General features: G+C 36.4%; 1 protein-coding gene across 3 annotated transcripts in view; it reads right to left on the bottom strand.

The window, feature by feature from the left end:
• Nucleotides 1-25,173, bottom strand: part of Togaram1 (TOG array regulator of axonemal microtubules 1) — a 62,490-nt gene that overhangs the window by 27,383 nt on the left and 9,934 nt on the right. The window contains exons 2-10 of one of the 3 annotated variants that reach the window (XM_052185780.1): nt 22,202-22,358; nt 20,546-20,677; nt 18,124-18,420; nt 16,330-16,592; nt 12,715-12,953; nt 9,481-9,578; nt 4,558-4,707; nt 3,155-3,250; nt 417-592 (exon numbers count right to left, since the gene is read on the bottom strand). In XM_052185780.1, the coding sequence (XP_052041740.1) occupies nt 417-592; nt 3,155-3,250; nt 4,558-4,707; nt 9,481-9,578; nt 12,715-12,953; nt 16,330-16,592; nt 18,124-18,420; nt 20,546-20,677; nt 22,202-22,358 (1,608 nt within the window). The remainder of the gene's footprint in view (nt 1-416; nt 593-3,154; nt 3,251-4,557; nt 4,708-9,480; nt 9,579-12,714; nt 12,954-16,329; nt 16,593-18,123; nt 18,421-20,545; nt 20,678-22,201; nt 22,359-25,173) is intronic. The other 2 variants (XM_052185782.1, XM_052185781.1) reach the window with 2 other exon arrangements.

A 25,173-nucleotide genomic window follows, 5' to 3' on the forward strand; every position in this document is an offset into this window, starting at 1 on the left:
TAAAATATTAAAAATATAAATCAAAGGGCTGGGCAGACAGTTCTGTTTATAAGAAGTATATATACTGTTCATGTTTGCTGAACTTAAAACTGGAGAACACAAATAAAGCCAGGTATAGTGGTATACTTGCAGTTCTTCTACAAGGTGGGAGATGGAAACAGTGCAATTCCCAGAAAGCCTGTGCAGCAACTAGCCAGGCGTGTGCAGCAGTGATAGAGATGTTCCTTCAAACAAGGTGGAAGTTGTGGACCAACACCCAAAGTTGTTTTCACTTACACACACACACACACACATGCAGGAACACACAGAAAAGTTCAAAATAAAAGTAAAGTTGTTAATTAAAAGAAGTTTGCCACCCACATCTTAAGTACATTTTGAGATACTATAGCTTAATATAGATTAATAGATAACCTTACATCTTTGTCATTTTCAACATCAAGATATAGTGGAGTATTATGGTGGACTGCTCTCCCATAAATCCCCGATGGTGGTTCAATGCTTGGTTTCACTGAAAATGTATCCTCATTTTCCACAGAGGATATCACTGGCTGGTTGCAAGTTGTTGGTGCTGAATTTGGATTTCCAAATACACCTGCAATCAAACCATCAAACAGTTATTGTTTATGTAATGGCACCCTAGATAACAAATTTTAATATCACTAATTTCATTTAATAAAAACAATACACCATCAAAAATGTGTTAAATATGAAATGCAATAACAAATACCGTAATCAGACAAGAACATAGTTGTTTCTGAAAATACAGGTGAAAATCACATTTAAGACTCATAGGCAGACTGCTGTGAACTATATATTTAAGATGATTTCTAAGTGCAAAACTTTGAACTGGGATTTGTTTAGATACAGAAAGAAGAAAGGAAAGCATAAATTCTGAAGTAGATAAGAGTTGTATGAATGGTTGGTCCAAAAACAAACAAACAAACAAAACCCCTATGTCCAAGGTCTAGTAGTTTGAATAAAAATGACCCCCACACTCTCAGGGACACACTTCCTCCTACAAGGCCAATGTTCCATCTTTTCAAACTGTGCCCCTCTCTAGTGACCAAGGATTAAAATTTACAAGCCTATGGGGGTCCATTTTACAAAGGCCCATGTCAAGCCCTGTCTTTCTCTGCCTGCTGCCTGTGGATCAAGATGTAGAACTCTCGGCTATTTCTTTAGCACAGTGTCTGCCTGCATGCTGCCATGCTTCCTGCCACATGATAATGGACTAACCTCTGAAACTATAAGTCAGCCCCAATTAAATGTGTTCATTTATAAGAGTTGCTGTGGTCATTGTGTCTATTCAGAAGAACAGAACACTGGCAAAAACACAACAGAAATTGAAATTACAGACAATAAATCTTCAAGACTAGTCTAGAGATAATTTAAGGAAAGTCTTAAATGAAATTATCAAATGAAGTATTTCCAACAAGTTAAATGGCAATAAAAACTTATGTCGAGGTTCCAGAAAATCACAGAGTCCAGGCAAAGTATGACAGGAACAGGTTCTATCCATGCAAGGTGGACTTTGAGAGGCCACTGAATGAAACTGTGTCCACACAGTCTCAGGCATTTAGACACTTGGTCCCCACTTGTTGATGTTATTTGGAGGTGTGGCCCTGCTAGACAATTATCCTGCTGAGAGGGCCAGCTTTCAGAGTTCATAGCCTCGTCCTGCTGCTGGATTGCCCTCTCTGCTTCCTGTTGCCATGTCCGCCACCTGCTGTCATGCCTCCCTACCATAGGGGAAGATCTCTTCCGTGGCCTCTGCTTCAGTTTTTTACTCTAGATTCCTCCTTGAGGTCTTGCCTTGGCTTCTCTTCTGGATGGTTTGTAAACTGTAAGCAATACAAACCCTTTCTTTTCCCAAATCAGTTTTACCACAGCAATAGATACTGTAGGAAGCTATGAACATGAAGCCTAAGTTGTAACATAGACCTCAGTAGGTAAAGATCCCAGGACCATGGAATATTTCTGAGGGAAGCTTCATGCACAGGCTGGAGCTGGCTCAAGGAGAGGGCGATGTGCTGCAGATGGCAGAGCTGGAAGACCAGGGGCACTCAAAGCCAATGGACCAGAAAATCTCAACGTGCATGGCTACAGGGTGTGGCAGCAGTTCTGTTGAGTTTCTATCTTGCTTTGGTCTGATCTTTCTGTGGCTTTATTCCTCCTTTTTGAAATGGGCATGCTTACTTTGTGCTTACTGAAGTATATGACTTGGTTTTACTTTATTTTAAAATTTATTTTATCTTACTGGGGTTCATGCTATAAGACTGCTATCAGTCTCAAGAAATTGTGAACTTTTTAATGGTGGGACAATAGAAAGTTTTGAAGTTGGAATAAATACATATTGTATCATGACTCTTTCGGCCAAAGGTGGAATGTTATGATTCAAAGTGATGTGTCTGAACATGAAACTGACAAGGGTACATGTAGACTTGTGATAATTAATCTACTTGACTGAAATTAGAATCATCTTAGAAACAACGCTTTTGGGTTAGTCAATGAGGACATTTCCAGAGAAGCTGACTGAGGGATGATGCACCTTGAAGGTGAGTGGGCTGGGGTCCTACAATGAACAGAAAGCAGGAACTAAGCTAAACAGGATCAGTTATCTCTCTGCTCCTTACTGCAAATGCAGTGTGAGCAGCTACACTGCTGCCATGGTGACTTTCCCACTGCAAAACACCCTAGTCCCTGAAATCACGAGCTAAGTTAAACTCCTTAGCTCTAAAGTTGCTTTTTGTAAGGTATCTGGTTAGTCATGAGAAAACTAAGCAAGACAGCATGAAGTGTAAAAAAAAAATTAAAGATACTTAAAGTAATTATCCTACTTCAAGGTCCTCTTACATCTCTAAAATATGTAACATGGGTTCATTATGATTTATTAGAAATAATACATTTTATATTAAATCATATTATTAGAGATAAAGACTATAATTTGGACTTCAAACCATAATAAAATTATCGTAACCTTAGAACTTAGAACTGTCTAACAAGGATCCAACTACTTTTTGAACAATCCATATTTCACTCAAGGGTAGAAACATGAATTTAAGCATTCATTTTTAATCGTTTAAATTTAATATTGATGAGATTTGCTTATGTGTAAAGAATGTATAAATTGATAGGCTAGATAACTTTGAAATACCTTTTCCAACAATTACTACTGAATCTTCTGATAAGGTATTTGTAGATGGGAAGTCAAAACTGGAAATCTGCTGTAAATTTGATGACCTAGTAAATCCTAAAACAAAGAAAAAGGAAGAAAGGGGAGGGCAAAAAACACATTTAAAAACGCAATAGTATATTTTATAGTATGCAGCCTTTCAAAATTGAAAATCTATTTCATAAAAGGTACAGATGAATTAACTTAATATTTAAAATCAGAATACCCACTATACATAGAGAACAACACAATAAAACCTTCCTTCCCTTAAGGAGTTTACAAAGGCCAGGGTTGAAGATGAGAGAAACACACAATCATATAGTTAGTTGTACAGTGATCATCAGAGAGCTAGGGCAATGGAAGTGGAGTAAGCAGCTCATACCAAAGAGAGATGAGGCCAATCTCAAGAAAACTGCATCTTCTAGGCTGCTCAAATTGGGTTACTTTCCCAGTTTACTACAGGTAAATGCACAGGCTAATGTTCTTGACCACCCCATCTGTTATGTCAGGTGATCAGAAATAATCAAGTACAGAAGTCCCCCCTCCTCCCTTTCCTCTGTGTTGTTTTTTTGAGGCAGAGTCTTGCTATGTAGCCCAGAGCAGCCTCAAATACACAAACATCTTGCCTCTACCTCCTGAGTTTTGAGACTGCAGGTATGCACCATTATGTCTAGCTAAAAAGTTCATCTTATCAGCTCCACAGTTGCCACATGCCCCCACCCCTAAAAGGCAGCTCAGTACTTACTGAAATTCACATTGTATACCAGGCTGGCCTTAAAGTCATGGTAACCCTCCAGTCACAAGCTCCCAAATACTGAGACTACAAGAAGGAACTACCACCTGTCTAAAGAAATTGCTTTAAGTACAGCTAGCATAGAAGAACTTAGGAAATGGACAAAGCACTCACCCTCAGGACTATTGCAGTAAAATATGTAAATAGTAAAAATATGAGTTACAGGGGCTAGTGACAACAGAAAAGTTCTAGCTAGCAGAAGAAAGGTACCTTCCTGGTGCCACATCTAGGGTCCATGGTTACCACCTACATAAACAACTTACATGATTTTCTTACTATAACTGAGTGATGAAATGTCTTTATAAAAAAAAAAAAACCTGTTGGTATATATGTACCTGTACATGTTCTCGGGGTAAAGCCCAGTTTGGATTCCTAGTTTTAACTAATGTTTACTACCTTGTATTGGCTCCTTTAGACAAGAGCATAGACCATAAACCTAAAAAGTTATTTAAGAAATAACCTATCAGTAGAATGGTAAGTTAAAAACCTTAAGGTTAAGAATTCTTAGTATTACTTTTTCTTGGTATGCTTAGAGAAGATTTTCACTTAGATATATTGATTAAAAATTTAATTTGTCATGAAATTTACAAACCTTTTGTATGCTTATGTCTTGGGTGTTCCTTATTTTGTATTTTTAAAGCACTAGGTGAAATGTCATGTGACCTATCATCTTCAAAATCACCACATCCAAACCCATAGTTCATACGTTGACCAATTATGCTTACACTGGATGTTGTTATCCCTATAAAATAAAATAATATTTATTTAAATAATTTGGTAATATTTACAATAGGTATATATCTCTCCTCTAAATCTATTTTGTTAAATACCTTTTTAAAAAGATCAGCAATATAATATTAGAAATGTTAGTAATTTTTTTAAGTTTTATTATATTTTAAGCTATGTGATTTTCAGTGAAATAAAAATATAATGTTTGAAAGAGTTAATAATTTAATTGTATGTTAAACTTGACATAGTGGTGTATACCTGTAATCCTAGCATGCAAGAATTAGAGACAGAGGAGGGACAAGTCTGCAGTCAGCCTAGGCTACATAAACAGTTCAATGACAACTAGGGCTACAAAAAAATGAATTAAGAACTGAACTGATTAAATTAATAAATAAAATCCTCAAATTTTCACAAAAAAGAAATAAATTCAAATGTTATAGCAATGACCAATTTTATACAAAAAAATAAAGAAAAAAAGAAAAAATGCAAATGTTAAGCCTATACTCTTTATTCCTTTCTCTGTGTGCCCATGTGATGGGTGTACACTGGTCTGACTAATGATGCAGACACTGCACATGATTAAGAGCTCTGTACCTGGAATTATGCCTTGCAGACTGTAGACTTCTGCCCTGCAACTTAACTGCTAAGAGATCCTGGTAAGTCATTTAATGTGTGTAAAATTGGAAGGATAAAAATTTTCCCAGAAGCGTCACACGAGTAAAATGCAGGAAACTGAATGCTAGGCATAGTGGCATGTGCCTAAAAAGTTCTAGAGCCTGGGATGCTGACACGGGAGAAACACCATGAGTTTGAGGCTTATGGCTTAAGGCTAGCCTAGTCTACGCAACGAGGCCTTGTTTTATTTATCTCCTCTCCCTGGGAGTCGGGATGGGGGCAAATACACATAAAGAACTTAATATTCTGCCTGGCATATTGCAAATACTCAAACAATATTATATCTCTAAAAAAAAAAATATAACAGTATTATTTATGTCCCTTTAACAAGCAGCATGTACTGCTTGTTAAACATTTCAATGTTTAAATCTACGTTTACCTGTTGAAGTCATCTATACTATACTAATATTTTACCATTACTAAAGTTATAAAATGTTTATTAAATTAAAATTCCTATTCAGTATTTTTGCATCCCTGCCCATTTTTATACATAACACCAATATAAAATAGCAAACAATAATATACTTTCAGATAATGCAAAACTTGGGGCTGAAGAGATGGCTCAACAGTTAAGAGCACTGCGTGGTCTTCCAAAAAACAAGGTTCAATTCCCATCAACTATCGTGGCAGCTGAAAACTGTTTATAACTCTAGTTCCAGGGGATCTAATGCTGCACGTAGGCAAAACACCAGTACACATAAAGTGAAACTACATCATAAGTAATGTAATACTTTAATATAAACAAAATAGCTGGAAAAGTGCTGGTTGTTGGCAGCTGAGCTAGGAAGAACAGGAGATAAAAGATTTCAACTAGCCTGGCGTTGGTGGCGCACGCCGGTAATCCCAGCACTCTGGGAGGCAGAGGCAGGCGGATTTCTGAGTTCGGATTTCTGAGTTCAAGGCCAGCCTGGTCTACAGAGTGAGTTCCAGGACAGCCAGGGCTACACAGAGAAACCCTGTCTGGGGGGGGGGGGGGGGAAGATTTCAACTAAGTTTACAAAAGAACTGCTTACGCGAACATGTCCCTAGGTTCGATCCCCAGTACCACGGAAGACTGGCATAGCAGCACATGTCAGTAATCCCAGAACTTTTGAGGTAAGCCAAGAGGATCAGATGTTCAAGGCCACACAGCAAGTCAAGTCCACCTGGCTACAGGTGACTTTCTTTCAAAAAACTACAACAAAAACCTCATTTTAACTGATAATTGCCTTCCAGAAGGAACTGAATTTTATTTTTATTCATTTTAATAAGATATTTTCTTTATTTACATTTCAAATGTTATCCCCTTTCCTCGGTTCCCATCCAAAAACCCCCATCCTATCCCCCCTCCCCCTGCTCACCAACGTCCCCACTCCAGCTTCCCTGCCCTCACATTCCCCTACACTGGGGCAACATCTCCTCTCACTGATGTCCAACAAGGCCATCCTCTGCTACATATGCATCTGGAGCCATGGGTCCCTCCATGTGTACTCTTTGGTTGGTGGTTTAGTCCCTGAGAGCTCTGGAGGCACTGGTTGGTTCTAGATATTAGAACTAATATCTAGACTAATCTAGATATTAGACATTAGTAGAATATACTGGCTTTAGGTAGAAATGTTTCTACTAATATTTGGTTCTAATATCAGAAAGTAATTTAGGAAATTCAGTATTATTTACAGTAAAAGATAAAATATACAATGAACCATCCCTGGAAACATTGCAGTAAAGGCATGCTGTCTTTATCATTTTTATCCCACTACTGAATTTAACTTCACACAATTTCTTTTCAGTATTCATTATTTTTTCATGTTTTACAATAAATAGAAAGTATTTTTTACAATAAATAAAAAAGTACATTTTACAATAAATAAAAGTATTTTTGTAGGAAATACTTACAAATTAAACTCAAATGAAAACAATCCTAAACATTATTAATTCAATAGTTTGACAAACTGTTAAATTTATCAAGGATATCTTACAGTAAATGCAATAACAATAGTGGTTCTTAAGTTTGTCTCTAGAAATCCCCAAGACCTGAGAAGAGTACTGATTTCTCATCATAAAAAGGAGTTCACTAGGTATGAGGTGTGGCCTCAGAATCTGTTCACATGCAAAAATTATGTATGGAAATTATCAAATATTTTTTAATTTTGGAAAATCACAATATATTATACATAGAGGTTGGTATTATAATCAATCGCTGGTTGATATAAACACCACCAAAGTTCACAAAAGTAGCAGCAAAGAAACTCAAACCCAAGCTGTAAGTCAGTTATTTTTCCAATCCTACAGTAAACTTAGTTCCTTTTACAACTAGATTCAATCTAGGAATCAGCTGCCTCTTCAACCCTGTACAAATGTATTTAAAATTATAAATAATGTTAGTATGCTCAGTATCAAAAAGGATTAAAGAATTACTTTAAGAATGCCTTTATGTCCCTCCCTGTAGTGATATATACTAGTGAAAGCCCATCAAGTACTATGATATATGCTTAAGCCCCCATTACTCTTCTCCAGCTCTTTATTATTATATTGAAAAACAAAATTTCAAAGTGGTTAATTTGTTCATGGTGTGACTATTATTATATATTAATTTGGAATTATAGTGGTAGTCTCTAATACATTAAAGCTATTAAATAATGACTCTGATGTTGAGTATATATCTCCATATTGAATATCAGTTTTTGCAAGCCATAAAGCCAAACATACTCATTTAAGTCAAGTATTCAAGATTAGGACAGGCACTTGGCAGATAAACGAGGAAAATAATCACTGGAAACCAAGAATCTGAGGGTTACTTGAACTCAGTGGCAAATGCTTGTAACCTCAGCATTTAGGAGGCTAAGGGAGGAGTACTGCCGGTTCTAGCCAGTGTTACATAGAGACTGTTTGAAAATAATAATACTAAAAAGAATTTGAGAGTCAAAGAAAAAGTATAATTGTAGTAGCATAAATGAGTGTGTGTCAGTGGTAGAGGACTTGCCTACTATGTACACATCACACAGGAGACCTAACACACAAAACCTTATCTGTGACACAACATTATAAAACATATAACAGTAGCCAAAATATGTTATTTATCAATACTGTCTGTGACACAGAGAAAGCAACTGAGAGAGGGGGAAGGATGGGAATACATTTCATCCACAAGAAGTCTGAGCAAATACTAAAGAATGGAAAGCAGGTAAATGTGCTCTGAGCCTAACTAGTCTAAGTGACTGAGTCAAGTGGTCTGATAAGAAGAAAGAAAAGAGGGGTAAAATCGGACTAGGAAAGGTCAGCAAGAGGCAAACTGTGGCCAATACAGTCCATTCACAACGGGAATGGATGATGAGTGACACAGACGGAAACTGTGCAGTTAAGCAGGCTAGCCAGGTAAGAAATAAGGAATTGTGAAAGAAAGCTGTGGTGATGGGATTAAAAAGGATAAAACTAAAACATATCTAAAAACAGAAGTTAATTATCTCATAAATAATCATATACAGGTAATTATAATGTAAATTACCTCTAAAATTGTAGTAGTTTTTACATTGAAATCATATAAAAATATAGCCCAGTTTGGTGTAATTTAACCACTATTCAATATAGTTTTACTAATCATCAAGAAAAGTCATATCCAGGTTTAACTTTTAGCAGGTAAAAGTGTAAATATTTTTCAAAATGATTACTAATTTCTAAATGTATTTTCTGAGAAGTGATAATCTCAGGGTCAGAAAACTCTAATGTAGGCATACAACATATGTATTAGTTCATGTACCTGTTAATAAATAAAAGTTAACTAGTGTCAGCTAGTTACTAGTTATAGAAGTAACAAGATGAATATATTTGTTGATAACTGGTATTCTCAAACTTATATATTAGAATTATGAAGGAGCTCTCAAACTGCTGACATCCGTGTCTCAATGCATACCGATTAAACAGAATAGTGCATGGAAGAATCTGGCCCATCGAGACCACTGAGTCAAGGAAATATTTTTTTCCCAGTCAAAGCCATGTTACTCTCATTAGAGTGGCTTTTTAATGAGTGATGATTAAGTACAAAAAACTAAATCTAAGATGTATTTGCTATCTATTTTTAATATTATAAAACAATCATATTCTTTATAAAGCACATTCACAAAACATAGAATACCTGTACTGGGACTCTGTTCAGCAGCATGGGAGATTTTCTTTGCAGAAGAAAGTCTTGTTGAACAAGGTTTTGATCCAAATGTTGGAAATATGTCTGACCTAATGAAGCAAAGTAATTTTAATAAACATTTACAATTCAGAACTGTGCAACACTCATATCATTTATGGTATATTCTTTTCATTAACTCATTAGCATTCTAGGCAAACATAAAAACAATATAAAAATATTGCTAAAAATATTTGTTGTTTGTGTGGGGTCATTTTGTTTTGACTTTGAGACTAAGTCTCACTATGTAGTCTTGGCTGACCTTCAATTCACTATCAAGACTTATGGACATCAGTTTGCTTCTGTTTCCCAAGCCATGGGATTAAACTTGTATATGATCATGCCTGGACCAGCTAACTACTTTTTACTGCCTGAACCAAAAAGGAACTAAATTATCTGAATTATCTCCTAAGGTACTATATACATGTAATCTACCATTACGTAGAGAGAAACAGAGACTGAACTGTATTACAAAACTGAGCCAAAACTGAGTTTTGTAAATGCCATTTTCTTAAAATTTTTCTTTGCTCTACCATTTACACATTATGAAGGCCCATGAGCTTTGCTTAACAATAAAGCAAGCTTTCATCATTAAATAATATTAAATCCAGAAGGTAAAGAAATCTAGTAAATGTTATAATACAATGAGTGACATTTCACAAAGCAACACAATTTACTAACTAGTTACTATGTATATTTTCCATTGATCCTATTATGAAATGAAGTTAAGGGGGCTTGGAGAAATGGCTCAGTGGTTAAGAGAACTGACTGCTCTTCCAAAAGTCCTGAGTTCAAATCCCAGCAACCACATGGTGGCTCACAACCATTCGTAACAAGATCTGATTCCCTCTTCTGAAGTGTCTGAAGACATCTACAGTGTACTTATATATAATAACTAACTAACTAACTAACTAACTAACTAACTAAATAAATAAATAAATAAATAAATAAATCTTTTTTAAAAAAAAATCAAGAGTTAAGCAATTAAAATTTTAATATTTATTTTGTGTCCACAAATGTATGTGCATATATGTGAATGCATGTGTGCAACAGTGTGCATGTGGTGGTCAGAAACTGTTTCCTTCCTACCACCATGTGGGTCCTGGGGCTCAAAACTGGGTCATCAGGTTTGGTGTTAAGCACCTTTATTCTAAGAGCCATCTTGATGGTTTGTTTTGAAGCTTTTGAAAGAGCCAATTCTCTAGACTACTAGAAATGTAAAATCACATTGAGTATATTTTAGTTGGGTAAAACAAAAATCTTCATTCTAAAAGTACGGTTTCCAACACTGTTTCTCTTTACACTCACTGAGAGATGACTTGTCTCAGGAGATAGTGATGTTATTTGCTCATCTTGAGGCAAGATACAAGTTGGTTAAGAATAATTATTCTATACTCAGGAAGCTGAGGCAGGAGAATTCCAAGAGTAAAGTCATCCTAGACTATATATAGCAGCCTAGACAACTTGGCAAAACCATTCAAACAAACAAACAAACAAACAAACAAAACAAAACAAAAAAAACCCCAAAATATAAAAGGGTCGCAGCTGTAGTCAGGAATTCCATGCCTGTTGTCTAGCAGCTGCAAGGCCCTGTTCAATTCCCAGGCTCACCCACATCCCCCCAAATGAATGGATCCCAAAGCTGTGAAATTCAAAATGCAGAAATCATAAGTTCTTTAAAGGTAATGAGGTCAATCTCATCTAACAGAGTTCAATACTTGAAGAAAATAACTGAGACATAATTCTAAATGTTGCAAATATAAAATTAGCTTCTCTTCCCCATTGGTATAAAATTTTTAACATTATGTTGCAACTGTAGGAGTTACAACACAAAATTCCATCTTTTTATAGGATCAATGAAGGACATTAGGTCTAAAAGGGTCTAAAAATTACATGTTTAATGCTCATTGTAAGTTGTTACTTTGTTAAAGTCATTATAGATTCATTATGTAAATATATCCCAATACTCTTAAGTAGGAACAGAAGGAATTCCTAGGAATAAAAGGTTTCTGAGTATAAGTTATGACTTAAGTTAAAAATGTGAAAAGAGAAAACCATAGGATAAGGATAAGACAAATTTCTAAAATGAAACATAAAAATTCTGATAAATTCTATTACTGCTGATATTTAGGCAGTCTCTACTTCCATTTGGAAAAGGTTTATCAAGTTGAAGATAACTTTAAATTTTAAAAAACTACTTCTGATAGCTATATATTAACAAACAAAGCCAAAAGAAAACAAAAGACTGACATCAAATTTTAGCAAGAATGAGCAACAGTAAAACTTTCACATTACCAATAGGAGTATAAAATTATGCCACCACTTAGAAAAGCTATTTAACAACTGTTTAAATATACATCTATCTACCCACATCATGGCATTTCTACTATTGACTTTCAGTCCCACATAAAGGGAGAATTATTTCAAATGAAGTATTCTGTGACTATGAAGTCACAGAAATGCCCAGAATCCAGGGCGAGGTCACTTTTTCAAAGCAGAGGTTTCCTGGGAAAGTAAGTATACGGTAGCTAGGACCTGAATCCCAGAACTATTAATGTAGTCAGGTCAAATCCTCACTGGGCTAAATGAGCTATAAGCATAGAATCCCAAGTTTTATAAGATAATGGAAATAAAATATAAAATAATGGGGCAACAGCTGGGCAGAGTCTGCCCATACTCTAGAGTGAATTTGTACTGACCTAAAAATAAAAATAATAAGTCAATTGGCAAAAAAGTGAATGATCTAGAAAAGAGCTAAGGAACAAAGAATGTTAGAATAAATCTTAGGGGAAAATTGAAGCATTTGATACAAGGTCACACTCTCTTTCTCTTTCTATCCCCACTCCACTAAAGGTAAGCAAGGTGCCACTGGTAAAATTCCACATTGTGTTGTAAAAGTATTAAACTGTTTAAAGCTTTTAAACTGTTTTGTTTTGTTTCGTTTTGTTTGAAATGTGGTCTATATAGCCCTAGCTAGCCTGGAGCTTGTTATATAGACCAGGCTAGACTCAAGCTCACAGAGAGCCTCCCCAGTACTAAGATTAAAGGCATATGCCACCACATCCAGCACATTTATTTAAACATTTTAAGAATTAAATATTAAATGGCTTTACTTCTTTTCTAGAAACAATGTTAGAGGTGTAGATTACAAGCTATAAGAGAATATCAACATGTCAGAAAATAAAGTACATTATTCTCTTCCCCTGGGGAGTTGTAGAGAGAGAAGAGGTCAATGATTCTTGGCTATACACCCCACTTTCACTGTAAGAGCTGATGTTTGGAGAGGAGGCTCGGGATGGGGAGTCAATGGTCAACTCAAGCTTCATGGCAGAGTCAGGACTGTCAACATCAGAGGTACTGCTGCTGCCACTGAGTTTAGCTCTTTTCTTAGCTGCACTATTACGAAGGGACCTCAGAGAGCTCTGCATCTGGGAAAAAGAAAAAGAAACAACTTATGAGAACAAGCCTTATTTATATAAGAGCTAGCCTTAGATTTTTGCACTTCATTAATTAGCCAACCCTCCATCTAGTGGAAACAAGATAGATGATGTGACATGCACAGAAGAAAAATAGGATTCCATTGCTTGGGCTAAAACAACCTACAAGGCTGTACATTGCTATGAACAGTGTTCCACTATTATTAACCATGACAGTTTTGGCAAAGGGAAAAATGACTGAATATATTGTATGAATTCAATTAATACTCAATCAGTGACTCTGAAATCACAGATTATAAGTGAAAGTAACACCTTCCAGTTTCCATCTGTGCCCGTAGCTGATCATGTGCCACAGTGCTCCATACCCAAATACAACTAGGAGAGAGTGGGTCTCCCAGATGTGCTGGCAAGCCTGAGAGCACAGGTAAGACCCACCCGGAGACCTCAGGACATAGGAACCTAGGAGCAGCCTGGGACAGGATTCTTCCAATTTCTGTCTGTGGCCAGAGCTGATCCTGTGCCACAGCACTCCATACTGAATACTGCTGGGAGAGAGCTGGTCTCCCAGGAGTACCCACACATCGGTGAGCACAGGTGAGACCACCACTTATGCTCAAATTCCTGGCCCAAGAGGGACCTGCCCAGAGCCATCAGGACACAGAACAGCCAGGTCAGGATCCTTCTGGTTTCCATCTGCATCCTGGAGCTGACCCTGTGCCACAGTTCTCCATAACCAAATTCCTATTGGAGAGAACATGTCTCCCAGGAGTACTGACACACAGGCTTGCAGGAGGGACAAGCCACAGTCATGAGACAGCAAGACCAGCTAATACCAGAGATAACCGGATGGTGGGAGGCAAGGCAAGAACATAAGCAACAGAAACCAAGGCTACTACTGGGCATCATCAGAACCCAGTTCTCCCACCACAGCAAGCCCTGCATACTCAAACACACCAAAAAACAAGACTTAATTGAAATCACATCTCATGGTGATGACAGGGGAATTTAAGAAGGAATAAATAACTCCCTTAAAGAAATACAGGAGAACACAGGTAAAGAGCTAGAAGCCCTTAAAGGGGAAATACAAAAATCCCTTAAAGAATTACAGGAAAACATAACCAAACAGGTGAAGGAATTAAACAAAACCATCCAGGATCTAAAAATAGAAATAGAAACTACAAAGAAATCACAAAAGGAGACAACACTGGAGATAGGAAACCTAGGAATCATAGAGATCAAGAGTCACAGATGCAAGCATCACCAACAGAATACAAGAGACAGAAGAAAGAATCTCAGGGGCAGAAGATACCATAGAAAACATTGACACAACAGTCAAAGAAAATGCAAAATGTGAAAAGCTCCTAACCCAAAACATCCAAGAAATCCAGGACACAATGAGAAGACCAAACCTAAGGATAATAGATACAGAAGAGAATGAAGATTCCCAATTAAAAGACCAGCAAATATCTTCACCAAAATTATAGTAGAAAACTTCCATAACCTAAAGAGATGTCCATAAACATACAAGAGGCCAAAAGAACTCCAAATAGATTGGACCAGAGAAAAAAATTCCTTGTGTAACATAATCAAAACACCAAATGCACAAAACAAAGAAAGAACATTAAAAGCAGTAAGGGAAAAAGGTCAAGTAACATATAAAGGCAGACCTAACAGAATTACACCAGACTTCTCACCAGAGACTATGAAAGCTAGAAGATCCTGAGCAGATGTTATACAGACCCTAAGAGAACACAAAGGACAGCCCAGGCTACCATATCCAGCAAAACTCAATTACAATAGATGGAGAAAACAAGATATTCCATGACAAAAACAAATTTATACAATATCTTTCCACAAATCCATCACTACAAAGGATAATAGATGGAAAACTCCAACACAAAGAGGGAAACTGCACCCTAGAAAAAGCAAGAAATTAATCTTATTTCAACAAACCCAAAAGATAGCCACACAAACATAATTCTGACTCTAGCAACAAAAATAATAGGAAGCAACAATCACTATCCCTTAATATCACTTAACATCAATGAACTCAATTCCCCAATAAAAAGACATAGACTAACAGACTGGATACATAAACAGTACCCAGCATACAGAAACTTACCTCAGTGACAAAGACAGCCACTACCTCAGAGTAAAGGGCTGGAAAACAATTTTCCAAGCAAATGATCCCAAGAAACAAGCTGGAGCAGTCATTCTAATATCAAATAGAATCAGTTTTCAACCAAAAGTTATAAAAAAGGATAAGGAAGAACACTAGAACACTTCATATTCATCAAAGGAAAAATCTACCAAGAACTCTCAATTCTGAACATCTATGCTACAAATGCAAGGGCACCCACATTCATAAAAGAAACTTTATTAAACTCTTGTATGTTTATGGGCATCTCTTTAGGTTAAGGAAGTTTTCTTCTATAATTTTGGTGACGATATTTACTGGTCCTTTAAATTGGGAATCTTCACTCTCTTCTAAATCTATCGTCTAATCAAGAACCTGTCACAATTTCCTTTCAGAGGACTTCATAAGAGATTTTTTCTTTTATCATGTTTAAGGTTCCAAAATGATTTTAAAAACTGGTTGAGTGCATACTACTTTTAGCTTCAGAAGATATCATGTATATTTAAGAGGCATATAGCTATTATAAATTATTTTGATGACTTAAAAAAAGTCAATACTGAGCCGGGTGGTGGTGGTGCACGTCTGTAATCCCAGCACTCTGGGAGGCAGAGGCAGATGGATTTCTGAGTTCGAGGCCAGCCTGGTCTACAGAGTGAGTTCCAGGACAGCCAGGGCTATATAGAGAAACCCTTTCTCGAAAAAAATCAAATCCAAAAAACCAAAAAAAAAAAAAAAAAAAAAAAGAAAAAAAAAAGAAAAAGTTAATACTGAGTTGTATATTTTAAAATAAATTTTATTAATTTAATAAAAAATAATGATGTAAAAAAAGAACCTAATGCTTGGGGAGAGGAGGCGGGATAGGGGTTTTTCAAAGGGGAAACCAGGAAAGGGAAGAGCATTTGAAATGTAAATAAATAAAATAACCAAAAAAAGTGAAAGCTAATCAGCTACTACAGCTCCTCCCCCATTCTAGAGAGGGTAAGGAGGAGTAAGCCCCTTCAAAGAATGGGACATTTACAGAAAACCTGCAAGTCACAGTACTGGGTCAACATATGGAACTTCTAAAGAGAGCTACAAGTGAACTATACTGCCAGCCCCAACGGGAAATATATTCATAAAGAAGAAAAACTGTTATGGCATTAAAAAGTACCATGTTTCCTCTTGTAAGCAGACTATATTACAAAATATGAAATGGTATTTTAATGATTAAAAATGATATTTAGTACTCACCTCTTCCTGATCCAAATCTTTATCTCTGAAATTCAATTCTGAAAGATCAATTATAAGATTATCTTTTTCACTTTTCCACATATCATCAGGCTGTTTCTTCATGTGTCCCACTGTGCTTAAGTCAGCCTTATCAGGCAACAGGCTGAGTCCCCTCGGAATGGGAGGGACAGGCTTTGTTCCACTGAGGCCTCTTCGGGAAGAAGGCGATCTCACCAAGGCAGGTGTAAGCTGAACTGCTGTAGTTTTTTCTTGAAAATTTTCTCCTGCATAAAAAAAAAATATATATTTGATTTTCTCTTATTTTCACAGGAAATATGTTTGAGTCATAAGAATTTAGAATATAGTAATTTTAAAGCATATATTATCTTATATTAGAGACTATTATATAAAATAAGATAAAACAAAAGTATCACTATTCAACAAAAAAATAAGTGTATTAAATCCTTCCTATTATATAAAATGCTATATATTAAGCTACATTTGGAGTTATCATAACTAATATTTGTTAATGATAAAGTCCAAAATAAGCCAGGAAGCTGACACATTTGGTCTCATTTCATTATACAAACAGTATTTCAGTGACTGGTATATGTTAAGCAGCATTAGGAACTAGGAAGAACACACACACAACTTTTGAGATTTTAGGGATCAAACTCAACATTTCAAATAAACTGAGAGCTAGAGCTCTAACCGCTGTTATACCCACATACCACAATCTTACCGTTTTTGTTTTTTTTTTTAATTTTTGGATTTGGTTTTTTTGAGACGGGGTTTCTCTGTATAGCCCTGGCTGTCCTGGAACTCACTCTGTAGACCAGGCTGGCCTCGAACTCAGAAATCCGCCAGCCTCCGCCTCCCAGAGTACTGTAATTACAGGCATGTGCCACCACCGCCCGGCACAATCTTACCTTTTAATATGATATTTGATCTTATATGGAGAACAAACAAATTACCAGGATGCTATGAAGGCTCAGTATGAAGAGAATGTTGGGATAGAACAGGCTGAGCAGAGAAGCTATGGCTATAAAGTGAACTCTAGGTTTGTGAGGAACTTAAAAGCAGAACATCTTATCTCAGAGGCTGAGGATAGAAAAGCACTTTATTTAGAAACTGGATTTGTCTGAATAAATTTACATGCCAATGTCATGACTACAGTGTAAGATGTTATTATTATAATTGGTTTGTTTAAATGTTTCAAGACACGGTTTCTCTGTGTAGCAGAAGCCTAGCTGTTCTGGACTTTCTAGAGCAGGTCCGCCTGAAACTCACAGAGAACTGCCTGCCTCTACCTTCCAAATGCTGGGCATGTGTCACCATGCCCAGCAAGGAGTAAGATATTAAGAGAGAATATTTTAGTTAGTAACAAAAGAAATTCATTACAATCTTCTTTTTTAGCAAATAATAAACATTTTCAATGAATGTCAAGTACCTGAATGGTATCATTGTAAAATATGAAGGATTTTTATTTTTTCAATGCTAAAAACTAGCTAGTAGGCTCCTGCAACATGTTCCTTTATACTATAAAGAACTGTTACATTCCCAGTTCTAAAAATGCATCTTAAAGTGGCAATATAAGTAAAGAAATGGCCATTTCAAATTCAATTTTTTACTGTTTATTTACTCTATTAAGTATATTATGTACTTTCCTAAATATTTGCAGGCCGGAGGAAAAAACATAATTAGCCAGGTTTTAAAATTTAATAGTTATATATTAACTTCAAATCATCAATTCAAGCATAAACAAACTTAAATAAAACACTGATCTCTACCTGTAAAGATAGAATACATTCCTACCTGTAGGGTCAGGTGATTTCTGGTTGACAAGCTTTTTCTGTGGACTTGGTTTTGATAGTCCTTCGAAGCTCTTAAGAGGCCAAGAATTTGAGAAACTAATGGAATTATCTTGAGACTTCTTTGGAGAAACAGAAAGAGGAGATGTGTGCTTTGGACTAGTTCGAGGTGATGAGAGAGGATATGATGGAAGGATAAAGGGTCCTGGGCTTGCATTTGAACCAGAGTATGAAGAAGTTCGTTCTGATTGACTACCAAATGTTTGCTGTGTCTTACTGCCAAAATTAAGGCTAGCATAAACTGTAACAAAACAAAGACAGTATGTTATTTACATACACACATCTATCTCAGAGTTCAATGGCTTTTCCCCTTTCACATTTAGATCCCCCATATAGCATTTCTGGTTTTGTATGGTGTCAGGAAAAAACTAATTAATTTTGAGAAAAACACTCCATATCTTCAAATCCAATGCTTTCTTATCCTCCTGAAATTTTCTACTTCATTGGTAGTTATTTTCTTCTTGTAATTTTATAAAACTGTATATATGTAAGCATATATATGCATTTATATCAAATACATATATAAAGTTCCATATCAACATATTTATTCTTTGAGCAATATGTCTATTGTACCTTTCCCACGTTTTATTTTCTTCCAACTTAAATATGAGTTGCATTTAGTAGTCTTTCACATGTTAAGCAAATTATCTACCATGGAACTGGCTCCCACCCATTAACAGTACTCCCCATCTGGCCCCAACACACACACAAAGCAGCATGTCAGAGGAAAAACCATCTGATTGCGTTTCTTTATGTCCTTAGTCCATGCACATGCGTGTGCAGAAGAGAAGTTTATGTGAGCTGAGGTCCTTGACTGCTCTCCACTTACTTTTGGACTAGGCTGAAGTACTCTGACAGCAACAGACTGTGTTAAACAGAGGAATCACCTTCCCTCTGTCTTGCTGACACTGGCATTATAGGCACACAATCCTGGGTCTGGAATTTACATAGGTACTAGAGATTGAGGTCCACATGTTTACAGGACAAATAATTAACAACTGAGCCATCTTTCCAGTACCATCACTAAATTTCAAATGGTAAATTTTCTTATTTATGTTGGTGGTAATTATAGGTAATTTGATTTAATTCTATTATCTTGTCTTTGTTTATGCATTATTTCAGTCCTATCTTTTGTTTCCGTTGACTGGGAAGCTGCCTTCAAACTTACTACATAGCCTATGCTGGCCTTGAATTTCCTACTCCTAATTCTACTTTCCTGGAAATGGAATTAAAGGTATGCAAAACAGCCACAGCAGGTTTTGTTGTTTTGTTTTATAATAATGATTCTTCAGTGAAAGCCAGAGCCTGTGTGTTCTAAGCAAGCTGTCTTCTACTATGCTACCATAAGCGTCAGACCACCTCCTACACCTGTTTATATCATCCTCTTACTCCTCTATGTATTTTTCTTTTCCTTTTGAAATAGGGTCTTGTTGGCAAACTCTGCTAATCAAAGTCCACCTCTAAGCTTGGCTCAATATGGATTGGCAGGGCTTCTCCTCGCACCTTGTCAGAAGCATTGTAAGCCCCGACTCCCACCTCTACCTAAGAAGCCTTAGTTGAAACTACAGGATCAACTTCCTTTCTCTTGATAAAAACCCATTTAGCTAGCACCAAAAATTCTTGAAATGCTTTCCCATGGTAATGAGGCATTTAGGTACCCTAATTCCTCAGCCAATGACCTTTGCCCATTCTGGATGTTCATAACCTTAGTTCCCCAAAACTTTATAAGCCTTGAATCACCCAAAGTAAAGTTGCATCCTTTGCCTCCTAGCCAGACCCTGTGTGGTCATTCTCCATAGGTATACTCATAGGGCTTCTGAAGCCTCTGCCCCCTTTGCCCACGTGGGCCTTGTCAGCCAAGGATCCATGAGGGTGTAAAGAAACACAAGGTTTCACCCTGTAGACCTGGTTGGCCCAGACTTTGTTTATGTCATGGCAATTCTCCTGCCTTGTCCCAAGTGCTGGGATCACTGGCATAACCTACCATGTCCAGTTTATATCCTGTCTTATCTGAAACGACCTGTCAGGAAGTTACAAAGTTCCGAAGAAGACACAATAAATTCTATGTAGCTTTAAAATTTAAATAAATGCACGTGCATAGTACTATTTAATTAATGTTACTTTCAATTCATGTTAGCTATTATCATAAGTTTAGTTGTATTTAAATCAAGATTAAAAAGTCTAACATTTTAGAATAATTATAAAAATATTAGTATAATTAAATTCTAACAAGTTTTCGTTATGAGCATACAAACTAGTGTGTGAGTTAGTATCATAATGACACTTGTGTAACATTATAAATAACATAAGTGTTACTTATAATATGTAACATAAATAATGCTGCTTTGTACATCTGAAGCACATACCTTTATCTTGATGGCCACTGGCTGTCCCCAGGAACTGTAGGTCAGAACCCACACTGCCAGTTTTACAGCCTATTGACAACCCAAGCTGCCCACATCTCCCAGGGAGATTTGTCTGAAGATCTGCAGTAGTACCTTTGAGGAAAGAAGGCATGGAGGAACAAAGCAAAAACAAAGGTTATTTTATGAATACATATTTCATAAATGTTGGTAAATTATATTCTGGACTTTTAACTCATGACTGTAGGATTTTCCAATTGCAAATATCATCCTTTTCTTGCTTGCTTCACTTAGGAGGCCACACACACACACACACACACACACACACACACACACACTTTATACACACATACACATAAACATAAGAAAAATTGTGCCTTTCACAGCTCAAAGAACATTCAAGGGACAGCAGAGGCAGGAAGATCTGTGAATTCAAGGCCAGCCGGGTCTACATAGTGAGTTCATCTGCCTCCTGAGTGCTGGGATTGAAAGCATACGCCAGTAGAGTCAGCTAAATACCTCCTTCTATGATAATTACACAATTGAACATCTTCCCAATTTCTCTGGCAGTTCTTAGATTCCTTTTTTTACCCCCCCCCCCCCTTTTTTAACTTTACCTATGACATGCAATCAGAATGCAATCACTTTCCACTACATTCACTGCTGTGCTGGCTAAAGCCTCTAGAACCCTTAGCCAGGATTCTGACAAGGAACTCAGTTGGTTCTCCCTCTTTTGCCCTTTGCCTCCTTTCACCTGCTTTAAAAATAACATCCAAACTGCAAGGCAGTGAAATGGCAAGTGGTAGCACTACTTCAAAATTCTTCTCAGAATGGGCTGGTTCATTCAGCAGTCTAAGGTCGCACACTGAGGCCTTTCAGCTTTGCACCTTTCATTTCATTCAACCATCTTGGTTATTCTGCCCTGAAATCACTTGCTCTTCACTCTTCACATCTAGTTTGCTTCAAACATTCCCCTCTTGAATATAGCTGCCTGTTAATCACACAGTTTAAAATATCCCTGTTCCTCTTCCACATCACCACCTAATCTGTCATATCTTAAATTGATTTATTATTTGCTCCCCTGCTCTACTAGAACTGACACTTTTCTGTTTGTTTTGGTTTTGAGACAGGGTCTCACTCTATAGTACTGTCTGGCCTGAAACTCTTTTTTAGACCAGCCTGGCCTGGAACTCAGAGAGATCTGTTTGTTCCTTCCTGAGCACTAGCATTAAAGATATATACCATCATGTCCATCATAGGATACAAGTTTTTTCGCAGTATTATACCTGTCTTGAAAGCTACATCCCTACCATTAAGAAACATAACTGACATGTAGAGATGCTCAAGAAATATTAGTGTCTTCTTAAGTGACCATGGCCTTCCATTAGTAACAGCCTACAATGAGATGACCTATGATCTTATGACACAATGATGTCAAAGTGCTTTTTAGCCAGTTTTCAATAGCATTTATTTATTATTTATATAAAACAAATTTATAAGTAAATAAAAATATATAAAATACATAGTAAATAATATAATTTATTAAACCTGATTTGTCCATTGGATTATATACTTTCTATAAGCCATAAACTTGATTATGAAGTTTAGAGAAATCTTGAAGTTAGTTCAACACACCTATTATTTCAAATATTTACTTACCAGCACCACATGTAGGAATTGAATCTGAGTTAAAATCCCGACTACTCTGAAATAAGTTTCTTGATGACCTTTTTTTGCTAAAACATAAATCATCGTTGACTGGAATTCCTTGAGAGGGCTTTAATTTTGGCGATGGAATAAGGTCCTGAGCTGAAAACTGAGAAGAGATCAGGTTAGCAAATGTTTGCTAAGCCTCCTTGGAAATAAATAATTTAAAATCAATTACAAAACTCAGATAAAGAACAGAATTACCGAATCTGTAATACAAACACTCATTCAGTATGACACATTAACAGTATTTTTCCATCCAAGATAGAAATGCTACTTTTTTTCTTTCTTTTACAAGACTTCAAGTCTTTTCTTGACCTTTCTAAACTACATATCTGGAGGCAAGAGAGGAGACAAAACACAAAGGAAAAGGAAGTCTGACTCATCAGCAGAAACTCTAAGCCATTTCAGCATTAGGCAATGAGCAACTTAACGGACAAGCATCCTACTCCTCAGACAGCACAGGTAGTGATTTCTAATGTTCTGTAGCCCAACTAAAACTACTACAAACAAAGGTAAAGAATGTTACCACAGGGCTCTGGTTACAACCACTTAAGTAGGGGCTGGAGATGTGCTCAGTGATAAAACATGTGCTTACAGGTATATGAGAAACCTGACTAGCAACAAACAAACAACCCAAGTACATTACACACACACAGTACTTGATGGTTTCCAGATACTTTCTCAAAAACAAAGCATGATCTGTTAGTGATAAAAGTTCTTCAAAGTCAGTATTACAATTTCTACAATTGTTCATATGGTAGTAGTATAAGTATCAAATGGAATTAAATAAGAAGCCAATTACACTGAACTTCCAACTGAATACTTTAAAACAAAAGATAAATGAACAGATAGACTAGTAGATGATCCAATAAATATTCTTCACTGTGCAGTCAATTTTACATTATATTTGCTTTGTAATTAATTTCAATGTTTTTTTAAACCCATCCTCTCCTATTACCTTTCCAAACCTTCTACATGCTAACTTTTTCCACATGCTAATTGTTTCCACATTAAAAAGAACATGAAGTCTTCTATTTCCATTAACATGATCTTCATGATTTTAAATGTATTTAAAAAGTTTTCATATTCAGAGAATTCTACAATTTAAAAATGTAAACCACTTATTGGTGATAATCTAACATTTACATTGATAACTTTCAGGTTGTTCACAATTTTGATAAGCTCTAATGTAAAGGTTGCTTGTTTTGGAAGGTTTAAGACAGGTCTCCTAGCTCGGTGGGCTCAAATTCACTATGCTGTCAAAGATGACCTAAACTCCTGGTTCTTTTTGCCTCTACTTCCTAAATGCTGAGACTACAAGCATGAGCCACCAGACCTAGTTTTTGTAACACTGGAGATTTAACCCAGGTCTCATGCATTCTAGGCAGGCATTCTACTGACTTAGCTATAAATTCTTTCCCAAGCTTATTTATTGATTGACTGACTGATTTACAGAGGCTAACCTCAAATTTGCCATTTAGCCTAGGTTGTCTTGTAATTCACAATCCTGCCTCAGCATACCAAATACAGGAATTATAGGCATGTTCCAGCACTCTGACAATGAAAGTTTTTCCTATTCACATAGGAATGGTGTCAGTATTCCCCTTGCTGATATCATACAGGTCCCAATTATCTAACACTGGTTGTCAGGCTTGGTGGCAATTGCCCCTACCCGCTGAGTTACTGGGCTAGCTCTAGAATCTATGATTTGAACAAGATACTGACACAATCCATATGCACATTAAAATCTGCTAATGGTAAACAAAAGTTTACCACTTTTCCTTTGACTCTAAAACTCTCTCTCTCACAAGCATACACACAAACACACACACACACACACACACTCACAAATTGTACTATAGAGCCTCATTTAGGGAAGAGTAACAAATACAAGCAATAAGACAGAACAAACATATACTTTACATTCAGGAGTGAATTTTCGGTATCTTTCATACAGACAAATATTTTTAATTAAAAAAATTAAATTAAATACTTAATTAAAAAATATCAAGTATTTCTGTATGTGTATGTGCCAAGAATTTTTGACGGACTTAATTTTCTTGTCATAAGAAGAACTCTATTAATATTATTATTTTAATAGTAAGACAAATACTTAATGCCTAGCACAGAGTATATGGGCTGAATTTAGAGTTGAATGTCCATACTATCTTTTAATATCAGGACTTCTTTATTCAAAAATAAGCAGTAGTAAGTCCATCCTGCCTATGTCCTTGTGCTACTGTGTTGCTTGGTGTTTTCTTTCACTGTCAAACAGTGGGGAAAGCACTGCAGTTAGTACTGTTATAAAACCAAAACCATCAGTTGGAGAAATGGTTCAGTGGGTAAAGGAACTCTCTGCCAAGTCTGATGTCCTGAGCTTGACCCTCACGACCCTCACATTGAGAAAGCAGAAAATCAACTCCTCCCGGTTGTCCTCTAACCACCACATGCTAACTGTAGCATCCACATAAACACCACAGAAAGTATATGTTGGCACATCATCTTCCAGTTACAGAAAAAAATCAAAGACAAAGAAAATGTTGGAGGTAAAGGAAAGAGAAAACACTTGATTTACACAGAACCAAAAGTAAAAATTACATCTCACCCCTCAGAAATCATGGAAGAGAGAAGAAAATAAGTGTACTAAAATGCCCAAAAAAAAAAAAAAAAAAAAAAAGGAAGGAAAAACCAAATGCCACCAACCTTGCTAGAATTCTGAATCCAGGGAAATTACCATAAAGGTGAAGTACAAAAAGGCATCCGCAGAAAAAAAGAAATTGGGTATTTTTCTAGTAACACCTTGTCTTACAACAAATGTTAAAGAGTTTTTCTTATGAAAAGAAAATTAAGTCGGTCAAAAATTCTTGGCGCGCGCGCGCGCGCGCGCGCGCGCGCACACACACACACACACAGAAAGCAGT

Source organism: Apodemus sylvaticus, chromosome 6 (assembly GCF_947179515.1).
Source record: "Apodemus sylvaticus chromosome 6, mApoSyl1.1, whole genome shotgun sequence".
Classification (NCBI taxonomy): domain Eukaryota; kingdom Metazoa; phylum Chordata; class Mammalia; order Rodentia; family Muridae; genus Apodemus; species Apodemus sylvaticus.